A 12,390-nucleotide genomic window follows, 5' to 3' on the forward strand; every position below is an offset into this window, starting at 1 on the left:
CAGAATTCAAAGTTTTTCAAAGTTGATTTTCTTCATAATGTTACTATAGAGTCCTACTTCTATTAATTTTACTTTGTTATTAGTTCCCATAGTCCTCAATTCTGAGCAAAACCATACATTTCTTCATTTCTTAAAAAACAGTAATATCCCGAAACATGTACCATGATTTGTTCAGCTAGGAGCAGGTAGGTGGTACAGAACACAGAGCACCAAGCCTATAAGTGAAAGACAAATCTGATATCGGACATAAACTTTGTCCCTTCATCCTTAAAAATTAGGATGATAACAGTACTTAACTCCCAAATTTGTTGTGGGGATCAAATGAGATAATCAAAGTACTTAACAAGGTACCTGGTAAGCACTGGAACATTAGTGATTGTTAACTGTTATCATTATTACAAATGATAGGCAATCCCTTACTTTCCAATTCTATGCCACTACAAAGAGTGGCTTATGTTGTGGCTTATGTTGGTCCATTTCCTCTTTAACAATTTCTTTGAGGTATGCACCTATCTTTCTATGGATCTACCACTAGATCAAAGGATACAAACAGTTTAGTGATTTTAGATGGCAAACTCCATATTGTTTTCCAGAATTGTTAAACCAATCACAGCTGCAATGATGTTATTAATGTTATCTCTTCCCCACAGCACGATCAAAATTTATCACTTCTTTTTTTGTCCTCTGACAATCTGATAGATATGAAGAATTACAAAAGTTTTCTAGTGATTGGGAGCATTTTTTCCATCTAGTTGTTGATAGGTTAGAGTTCTTCCTTGAAAAACTGGCTGTTCATATCTTTTGACCATTTATCAACTAAGTAATGACCTTAATTCTTACAAACTTAAATCAGTTCCTTACATATCTTAGATATGAGATCTTTATTGGGGAACTTGTTGAAAAAATATTTTTCCCAGTTATATTTCCCTTTTAATTTTTAATAGTATGGTTTATACAAATGTTATTTCAATTTTGTGGAACCAAAATTCTCCATTTCATCATTTGTGAATTCTCTCAATCCCTTGTTGTCAGGAATTCTTCCTGTTTATAGAAAAATAAGGAGGTCAATTTCTTCTCCAAGTCATATAGCCATTTGAAACTTATCTTGGTGTATAATATAAGATATTGTTCAAAGCCTAATTTTGCTTAAATTGCTAAGTAGGGTTCCCACAAGTTTCTGTGGTAGAATGAGTTTTTACCCCACTAACTGGAGTCCTTGGATTTACTGAACACTATACTACTATGTTAATATGCTTTTATATATTATAGATCTGATAATGATCAACCTATTGTTCAATCAATTACCCAAATTGTTTTGAAAATTAATGCTTTTGAAAATGACAGTATTGAAAAATACAGGTATAGCTAGGCTTCCTTGTTCACTTTTTTCATTACTTTCCTTAAGATTCTTGATCTTCATTATATACTTCAACAACAATACTATATGATGACCAGTTCTGATGGATCAGGCCCTTCTCAGCAACGAGATCAACCAAATCATTTCTAATGGAGCAGTAATGAACTGAACTAGCTATGCCCAGAAAAAGAACTCTGGGAGATGACTAAAAACCATTACATTGAATTCCCAATCCCTATATTTATGCACACCTGCATTTTTTATTTCCTTCACAAGCTAATTGTACAATATTTCAGAGTCTGATTCTTTTTCTACAGCAAAATAACGTTTTGGTCAGGTATACTTATTGTGTATCTAATTTATATTTTAATATATTTAACATCTACTGGTCATCCTGCCATCTAGGGGAGGGGGTGGGGGGGGTAAGAGGTGAAAAATTGGAACAAAAGGTTTGGCAATTGTTAATGCTGTAAAGTTACCCATGTATATATCCTGTAAATAAAAGGCTATTAAATAAAAAAAAAAAAGAAAAGAAAAAAAGAAAAAAAAAAGATTCTTGATATTTTGTTCCCCTACATTAACTATTACTTTTTTCGTAATCCTTTATAAAATATTTGCATAATTTCAGCATTATGGCACTTGTAAATCCATCTGATACCACACCATGGTAATTTAATTATAGCTATTCCATTTTCCCCCCATAATATTTTGCCTTCTACTTTCTGAATATTTTATATTTTTCTATGTATTCACTAATTCATCTCAGTTGTTAGCTTTGCTAAGTACTTAAGCAAAATAATTTTTAATTTTTTTCTTAGTTCTTTAATTGTGGATTCTCCCATTTTATTTTTTATAACAATCTTTTTTCTTCTTTCTAATCACATTAGCTATGCCTATTTATTGTCTTACTTTTAATGTATTTGAATACAAAGGTTGTTTTTCCTTTCAGTTTTATTAATCTCTTATTTTTCTACTTTAATTTTTTATATTTTGTTGTTCAGCTGGAGTTTTGTCTATCATTCTCAGTATTTTAGTTGGCTCCCTAGTTTTATTTTTTTTCCTTCTTTTATCAATGAAAGCACTTAGAGATATGAATTTTCCCCTTAGAATCGTTTTTACCTGAACACAGTAATTTTTGGTTTTGTCTCATCATTTTCATTTTTTAAATCCAAGTTTTCTATTGTTCCTGTGTTTTTTGATATGCTAGTTTATTAGAATTAAACTACCTTAATTTTTAATTCTTTGAAGAAAGACTTCTTCAAAGTGTTTTGACTTTGACTTTGAAGAAAGAAAATTCTTCAAAGGTTTATTAAATGTATTTTTATTATATTGTGATCAGTAAAGAATATGTTCAGTATTTCTGCTTTTCTGTATTTTTGTCATCAAGATATAGGGTTGATTTCTGCAAAGGGATCATATACATACAGCTGATATATTTAAACTACTTTCTGTTCCCAATATTAGAATTCTTTTAACTCTTAATTTTTCTATATTCTATTATAGGAGTTTAAATTCTCTCTTGGTTATCTTTGTGTTAAGATATATATTTGGTATGAAAGAATTACATTGAGATTCCCCACTATTACAGCTATACTATTGTATGTTTAGAACAAAAATAACTATTATATTGACTTGTTATTCACTGTGACTTTAAGCATATTCTAATTTTCCTGTCTCTTATATCATGTCTACATTTACTGTACCTTTATTTGAAATCATGACTTGGATCCCTGCTTTTCTGAATTCACCTGAAACACAATGGATTCTGTTATAACCAATTTCTTTAACTTTATGTAAACCTTAAGTGCTTCAAATGTGTTTCTGGTAAAAAGATATATATTGTATTACACCTCCTAATCCATTCTATCATCTTTCATTTTATAGCTGAGGTCATCCTATTCAACTTTACAATTATGACTATTAATTATGTATTTCTCTATATCTACCCGATTATAGTCGCTTCCTCTCTGTCCCCAATCTATTCCCCATCCTTTACAAATAAGAAGGTAAGAGAGTTTGTCTATGATTGATAAATGAAGTGCTTTTCCCTCCTCTGATAACAGATTTTTTTTATTTTTCCTTTTCTCTCAACTTCCCATTCTTATCCCCACCTCCAATACTAGAGGTTGTTTTGCCCTCACCAAAATTGCTTTCCTTCTCATAACCTCCTCTCTCACCCATTCCCTGTTGTTTTCTATTTTCTTGTTGAATTTGATATATTTCTATTCCAAGATCTGTGTGTGTGTAATTATGTCAACCTTTTTATTTCAGATGAAAGTAGAGTTCTTGAGATATTGTTTCCCCTACTCCTTTCTATATGTTTGGATATTCTTCCTCTCATAAACTGCTATCCTGTGAAGTAGTAAGTGCCTTTCTCTCTCCTCCCCAGTATTGTCACTTCCCTCTCCCATTTCAGTATTTTCCTAAGATCCTCAAAAGAAAAACAAAACTAACTTCACCTCCCCAGGCCTTTGGTATAACTTATGTACTTCTCTCAGTGATTCTTTCTTGTAAGTTATTATCTAATATAGTCCCAAATGAACTAATGTATGTTTTTCTATATTTTTCTTAACTACATTTCTATTTCACTTAGCGACAATCTTTTTGTTGAGAATTCCTAGAAATTCTGTATTTCATTAAAGATTCATTTTCTCTCCAGTCCAATTTTAATCAGTTTTAATAGGTTATTTTTTTGAATATCACTCCAAGCTCCCTTCTCCTTTAGTGATAACTCCTGTTGTCAAATGTGGTTTTGACTGTGATTCATCTTTCCTTTTGGCTGCTTGCAATCTCTGATCTGAAAGTATTAGATTTTGGCTATGATATTTCTGGGTGTTTCATTCTTGGGTTTCATTTTGAGCTTTGCTTCTAAGTGATGTAGCTATAGTATCTCTATTTGTAATTTCTTGAAATACATGTCCAAGTTTACATTTTATTTTGGGAGCTTTTTTGGTCATGATTTTCAATTAGTACATATAAATATTCTTAGATTATCTCTCCCTTTAACCATTTTCCAGGTCAGTTGTTTTTAATATATTCCTTAAAATTTCTAATTTTTTCAATATTTAGATTTCATTTTAATATTGCTTGTTGTCCAATGTTATCCAATGTCATTTTTTAGGGATCAGTTTTGATTTTCAAAGCATTCAATTCTTGGTTATGGTTTCCCACTCTGTTGTATCAATTCTCCTTGCTATTCTTTCCCTTCCTAGTTATTCCATTTTGTATCTCATTTAAGTTCTTATAAGTTCTTCTGTATTCTTTATAGCCATAATTGCTCATATTACCAAATTTCAACTGAGGGTTTGTGCTTGAATTAAACTCTGCTCATATATTCTTGTAAGGCATGAGCAGTTGAGTATAGTGGCTAAGACATCTAAGAAATTGGCTGAATCATCTGCTATAACTCAGGCAGAGTTTTCATAAATGCCATTTGAGGCCCTTCTACTACTATTGCAGGGACTCAAGATTCCCAACTGTGGGACCCCGCTCTTGCTACTCTCTTTAATGGGAATCCAGGGACAACTTAGGCCAGATTCTGCTCAGGAAATCTCTGGAGCTGCCTTGCACCCAATACTACCATTCAAGACTTTCCTATTGGGATTCTGGGAACCCCCTCCTTTGTATGTCCATAGATTACGTCACAATATCACTGTATGACATCTTTCGGGCCAAATATTTCTCTGCAACATCTTTTATGCTATATCTTAACTGTAATTGTGGTTGATAATGTGTTTCAATTTGTTTTGTTTTATTATGCATCTCTACTTTTCATTCCAGAACTTAACTAGTCCTTTATTAAGTTATTCAGTTTGGTTTTAAATTTAAAGTCTTAAAGGAAGAACTGAAACTCTGAAGAACTGCTATTTCAAGACAAGAAGAATAGATTCAGGCTCACTTTAAGATGATTCATGAAGATGCATACATATACACATAAATGTGTGTATACACACTCATACATATGTATAGATATATATCTGTATCATCAATATGCACACATATATTTGCACATATACATATGTATAAGATCAAAGCATTAAGAGGGAATAGGAAGGAAAAAATAGAAGGTTTCGTTTATTTTTTTTCATTCTAAGGTGGCTCCAAATCTCCTCTCATGGTCTTGAAATCATCTATGTTTTTAGACTTTAACTTCACCTTCTAAAGTTTTAAAATAAACACCATACTGAACAAAAGGGCTAAAATAAGAAATGATGAGATATAATAAGACAAAAAAAGAAGAAAACAGCAACACATTCATGACAGAGGTTGGGAGGGAATATATGTGTATGTGTGTGTATGTATGTATGTGTGTGTGTATATATATATATATATATACACATATACACACAAATATATGTAAAATAATATACATATATACAGAGAGAGAGAGAGAGCACTTTAATTAAGATTTATTTTTCCTTTATACTACTTGGGAGAACATAGTAGGCCTTTGCTTTAGTCCAGAAGACCAATTAGAAGGCTACCACAACAGGCCAGGCAAAAGATGATGAAAGTAGTGGACATGAGTAGAAAGAAAAGGATGTATATAAGAAATGTTGTGTAGATAGAAACAAGATTTAACAACAAAATGAACCTGGGAGTCCTATACTAATGAAAAAACATCAGAGAAATGGTCCAATCCCCTCCACACATACACAGCCATATACTCTGTTCCTATTGAATAGACCCCAGTGATATTTTGTCAGTAATAAACTTTGTAGACCTAAGACTAAAGGATCCTTCTCTCTCCATTGAAGTTATGGATCCAAACACAAAATACTTCCTACTATACACTTGACAGTGGGCAGATAAAAAAGGTTCTTTAAAGACTCAAACTTAAGGTCTTTGAAAATAAACAATTACTACAAAGTTAAAAACTTCATAGACTTTTTTCCTAGCCATTGTCACTTACATAAGAGGTATTTGACACCCAGTGTAGAAACCAGATCAAAATATAATTGAGAAACACTTAACAAAATAATTTTTATAGACTATAAATGCTGTTAATATGTAGTTTTTTACAACAATATATAGCAGTAATTCCACTTAAATTTGGCAATCCTGATATGAATACAACAGTGAGACCAACAAGTTGATTCAAAGGTGGACCCACTGAAATCCTGGAGGACCATAATCCTCCAAATGGAGGCATTAAGCAGCAATGTTCCTATAGTTCTTCACCATGATACTGAGCCAGTCACCATTCTGCAAAATATTCTTCCCATAAATTTAGGTTCAGAAAAATTAACTTTGTATACATGTGTTAGACTTTATTTTCTGGCATGGCCCCTGACTTAACAAAATCACTATTTAGAAAACATTTGGTGCTAGGTCATAAGGAATAAAAAACAAAAAAGCTTGACCGATCAACTCCTTTGTCTATAATAAGCCCACTAAAGCCTTCCCAATTCAGATAATGTATTCAATAACTTCTAAGATAACAATCTGTTCTACTGAGCAGCTCTACTAATAGCCAACAAATAAGAAACCAGTATCTTGAATTCTCTTTATTTCTCAGGCAAATGATGGCTATAAAGATGAAATTAGATGTAAAATAATTTGTTATTATCTACAATGCTACTTTCTCAAGCTTATGTCAAGGATGGTCTTGATGTCTATTCCAATTATTCTCACAAAAACTTTATAGAGGGAAGAAAATTGGGATACTGGTCAATTGTTATTCTTTTTTTTTTTTTTGGATCATACTTTTTTGGTAATAGGTTCAAATTTTTTTCCAAGAAAATTCTTGTACTTTTACTTCAAATTCTTTCAAAACTGACCTCTCAATATTTTATTCAAATTTTGCAACTTCCAATATGGATTTCCTCTGTGTACCTTCATTCTAGCTAGTCCAAGTTCTCTTTTTTACATGTTTTCTTCAGACATTTCTACTTCCTTACTTGACATCCTGAGGGCTACGATGCTAAAATCCAAATGTAACAGCTCCACCATCACAAGGTAAAGAGGTTTTATGAAAACATGTACAGATTTCTTCCATTTTTGACCAATTTTCTGTACTCAATTTTCATCTCTTGGAATAAACTTTGTTCTCATCAAGCTTTCTATAAATTAGTTTCCTGCTCTATCAGTAGTACTGCTTTTCCCACTGAGAAAATATTACTAGTAATCTTCCATACCACCCTCCTTTACTAGATTTTACAAATGAGCTTATATTCCAAACTGGCATTGGCCTTGGCTGTCAAATCTCTCAAGACAATAAAATCAGACTTAAATGACACAAGTGGTTTCCAAGCTCTCTGCATCTCATGAAAACAATAGGTTTACCCTGGCTCAATTTCCTTAAGATATAATGATAGTTTCAGTAATTTAGGTTGTTTAACTCAATTTCCAATTCATTTTATTTAAATAAATCAGACAGAAACTGTCCTACTACCATGCCATATCTTCTTGTTATTATTATTATTATTTTTTTTTTTTTTTTTTTTTTTTTTTTTTTTTTTTTTTTTTGCTAAAGCAATTGGAGTTAAATGAGTTGCCCAGGGTCACACAGTTAGGAAGCTTGTTAAGTGTCTGAGGCTACATTTCAACTCAGGTACTCCTGACTTCAGGGCTGATGCTCCATCCACTATGCCACCTAGCTGCCCCTTATTGTTATTCTTTCACCAAGAAAAGCAACAAGCAATTATTAAGCACTTCTTACCTGCCAGGTACTATGCTAAGAGCTGGATTTACATAAAAAGGCAAAAGCAGTCCCTGCCATCCAGGAACTTGCATTCTAATGGCAGAAGGATATCTAAATAGCTAGGCATATGCAAGAAACAAAAGAAGTGCTTTAATCAATTCCAATTTGGTCTTTGATAAAGAGGCTAGACGCAGGATCTAGATTCACATCTATATAATATGATCTAACCTCTCTGGGTTTCAGTTTCTTCACCTATTAAATCAAAGGTTCCCTTCTAGCTCTACGTTTGTGCTCCTATGAAATCAGTTGTCTAACTATACCCAAGCAACTGATTTGAACAGGCCTCTCACATCAGTTACTAATCACATGCTGTTTAAATATAATTTCATTTTAATGCTATTGGCTGCCTAACATTGTTATGATGTTAACTGGTACTCACTTCCCAATCTTTTCTCAAAGAAAATATTCCAAATAGGTGTGAATCTTTTGGAAGACTTTATCTTTTTTATTATTAATCCTGAACCAAGATTTCTAGACATATTTTGTGCCTTTCTTCTCTGCCTATCTTTGTAGCTTTAGTGTCCAAGCACTAAGTGTATATTGATGTAATTTGAAGGCTCTTACTATAGAGTCTTCATAGAATTTTTCTAGCTCCTCATTCTCTACCACAGATGCTGATACATAAATAAGCTACTGTTATGTTCTCTTGCAAATGTTTACAAAATACAAACAACCAACATGTCCCATGAAGGTTTTTTTCTTATTAACCTTGAGTGCATGATTAAGTCAATTGTTCAAATTTATTTGTCACTCTAAAGAAAACCTCTGAGTTTTCCTTCTATTTAACTGCAACTTCCTTTCATCTTCTACTTTCATTTATAATAAAAATGTCAAGATTGATATAATTTAGATCCACAAACAGGCTAACAGTATTTATGAATAAAACTTGCCAAAAGCAAAAGATAGGATTCAGTGTTTCTCAAGTTATCACTTTAAGTTTCCATTAAATGGGCTTATAGATGTCTGAACCGTAGATGTAGAATGTAACAAAAGACTTTCCCAACTAAGTTCCCAAATAGGTCCATGAAAAATTTCCATAGCAGTTTCTTTTTACCATGATACTATATTCTAAGGAAACTTTTTTTTTTTTTTTTGAGGGAGGGAAGTGTGAGGAAATTGGGATTAAGTGACTTCCCAGGACAGCTATGAAGTGTTTGAACACAGGTCCTCCTCACTCCAAGGTCTATGTTCTATCCAATGCACCATTTAGCTGACCTCTAAGGAAACATTTTTAAAAACCATTTTTCTGATGCTTCTATATCATAGCTAATTTTGGGTTGATCTATTTATATATAGCTATATATAGCCTTTTCAGTCCTATCTTCTATCTGTATAAACTAGTCTAAATGTGGCAAACTCCCTAAGTCTGATTTTCTGCATTCTAACATATTTCAAGGATGTGTGATTTCATCTATATAGGACCTCCTCCCTCCAAAATATAGAACAAGCCCTCCACTGTGTTACTAAATGATTAAATTTTTCTTTTAACAAATCATTACCTCTTAGCCAACCTTCTAATACTAAGATTCTATGAACTAAATCAATACAGTCCTCAGACACATGCACTACAGTACAACGCTTATAGTCAAAAGCTCACTGTTAAATCACAGAGAGACAACAATGTTAAGATTTTTGTTTATCCTATCATTTGGCAAAAGAAAAAAAAAAAGTCCAAGATGATAACTATAAAATAAACACCTAACTGAACAAATCTCATCTAAAGTAAATGCTAGGTAATATAGGGGCTAAAAAAGATAAAGGCAATCACTATCACAAAGGAACTTACATAAAATATCACAGAAAAGGATAACTCTCTTAAAGGGTCTTTCTGTCAGTTCTTCTTTTATTACTTAAAGCTTTCTGACCTAATAGATTTTATTCTTCTTTTTCACTAACTTTTCAGTCACTAATATTTAAAAAATGTTTTCCAATGCATTGAATCTTATATTGACAGTGAATTGTGACACTGTCAGTCACAAAGACAGTGAACAAATTGACATTTGTTTCGAATGTGATATAGTAAGATACCATTTATCATCACTGAGCCAAAAATTTCTTTGGGAAAAAGCAAGAGAAGAAACCAAGTCTATGTAAATGAAAGTTCTTATTTTTAAAAACTTGACATACTAACAGAAATTTTTTATATAAAACTTTTTTAACCTTTGTTCTCTGATGCAAAAATTCACCTGGAGAGCTCTCTACTAAAACATTTCACACTTTTATTTACCGTGATGTGGGCTATACCAATGCACTATATCAATAACTTCTCTCACCCCACCCACTACCACCCTGTTTTACCTGTTATCATAATACTGATGTGGATGATACTGCATAACATCATGAAGGAAACGATCCAAAAGGCTACTGGTACCCAGTCGATATCTACAGTATGTAGCAAAGTATCTGTGTTGGGGGCTGATTATATGCTGAAAAGAAAGGAAGACATATTTTACTCAAAGGGAGGAACAAATGATACAAAGACAATTTCATGAAAAGGTTATAAGGTTCAATTCTAATCAAACCAACATACTTTTATGGTGTGCTGATTATCTGTGAGGTACTATGCTTGATACTGAAGACAAAAATTCCCAATTTTAAAATAAAAGATGCTAGATAAAACTTGGGTGATTATTTTTTAAATTCCATGCATTCCTTAAATTTCTCATACTTTGAAACATTTCTGGACACTTTTTATATTCTTCCACATCTTATATTCACTGCTTTTCTTATTCTATTAGATTAAAAACACAATTTATCGTTAGAAGAGACCTAAAAGATTCTCAGATCTAACTTGCTCATCTGACAGATCTAAGTGATATCCACCGAGGTATCCCCACAGTAGCAGCACAGTTAGCTCTGAATTAACCATTTCTTTCAAATTCAATGCTTTCCCCAATAAACCAAGTTCCTCAATTACAGGAATTATGACTGGTTTTACCTCTGTACTCCTAAACCTGGAACATGCTTTGGTCTAGCTAAACAAGCTAATAAATTATAAGTATTTGTTGGAGTGAATTGAATTCACTACATAATGTAAGGGCTCAGTTACTTTTGCTTAATTATCTTTGGCAATATGACAAGACTAAGAACACAAGTGTTTTATGTTTAAGTCATATTAACAATATTGGAAAATTGAATTGTCTCATTAATAGGCTTATGTAGACTTATGAAGAAGGATTTTTTCAAAATATAAACTGCAGAGAGAATTATCAGAAGTATTTCTTCCCCAGGGTTACTTGAAAATTCTGAACTAGGACCATTTATCACATTGATGGTCTCAACTAATCATGCCTATCACAACCTCATCTGACTCCAGGCTTCCTTCCAGCTGCTTTACTCCTTCAGGCCCTGACAAGATAACCTGAGAGATGGAAAAAAAAAAAAACAACCCTAAAGAGGAAAAAAATAAAGCCACATTTAAAATCTAATCTAGCCCTTATTCTCACCTTGCTCTTCCAAGAAAGGTTAGAGCCACATGATGGACAAGCAGATGATGACAAAGTAATAATGGCTCTGTCTTATACAAGCCACATCTAAAACCCCACCTACAAACTTTTTCCTCTCTTTCTTTCCAATAAACATACCATCTATCTCAAGAGAAAATACTGAGACTCCTCAAAGAGACTTGTAAAACGGATGTGTAAATCAAAATTAACCAAAAAAAAAAAAAGTTAATACTTTAAATTTTAGACAATGTAATTGAATTTCTATCAAGTCAATTTCAAAGGTAAAAAACCTATCATGTTTAGCTGTGTGTTTGGCAAAAGTACAAACCGACAAAAAATTCTTGATTAAGCGATAATAGTGCAAAAGATTAAAAGGGAAGACATATACACTTATCACAGTAGTGAAATGGTGTAACTGAGGGGTCCGCAAACATTTTAAATAGGTTGCCAGTTCACTGTCCCTCAGACTGTTGGTGGGCCGGACTATAGTAAAAACAAAAACTTTGTTTTGTGGACCTTTAAATAAAGAAACTTCATAGCCCTGGGTATGGGGGATAATCGTCCTCAGCTGCCACATCTGGCCCAGCGGGCTGGGCCAGTAGTTTGAGGACCCCTGGTCTAACCATTCTGAAAGACAATTTGGAATGCTTTAAAAAGTGACTCAAATACCACTACACTCCTGTGAGACTGGCTAGACTAACAGGGAAAGATAATGCAGAATGCCGGAGGTGATGTGGAAAAACAGGGACACTAATACATTGTTGGTGGAATTGTGAACACATCCAGTCATTCTGGAGAGCAATTTGGAACTATGCTCAAAAAGTTATCGAACTGTGCATACCCTTTGATCCAGCAGTGTTACTACTGGGCTTATATCCCAAAGA

At 32.8% G+C, this 12,390-nt stretch overlaps 1 protein-coding gene across 21 annotated transcripts in view; it reads right to left on the reverse strand.

The window, feature by feature from the left end:
* ZDBF2 (zinc finger DBF-type containing 2) overlaps nt 1-12,390 on the reverse strand; it is a 111,504-nt gene that overhangs the window by 18,615 nt on the left and 80,499 nt on the right. For 20 of the 21 annotated variants that reach the window (XM_031958227.1, XM_031958226.1, XM_031958230.1 and 17 more), the window contains one exon: nt 10,359-10,486. In XM_031958227.1, the coding sequence (XP_031814087.1) occupies nt 10,359-10,486 (128 nt within the window). Of the gene's footprint in view, nt 1-3,060; nt 3,106-10,358; nt 10,487-12,390 lie in introns of those variants that run through there. The other variant, XM_023500677.2, reaches the window with a different exon arrangement.

The sequence above is a fragment of the Sarcophilus harrisii genome, chromosome 3 (assembly GCF_902635505.1).
Source record: "Sarcophilus harrisii chromosome 3, mSarHar1.11, whole genome shotgun sequence".
NCBI classification, from domain to species: Eukaryota; Metazoa; Chordata; class Mammalia; order Dasyuromorphia; family Dasyuridae; genus Sarcophilus; species Sarcophilus harrisii.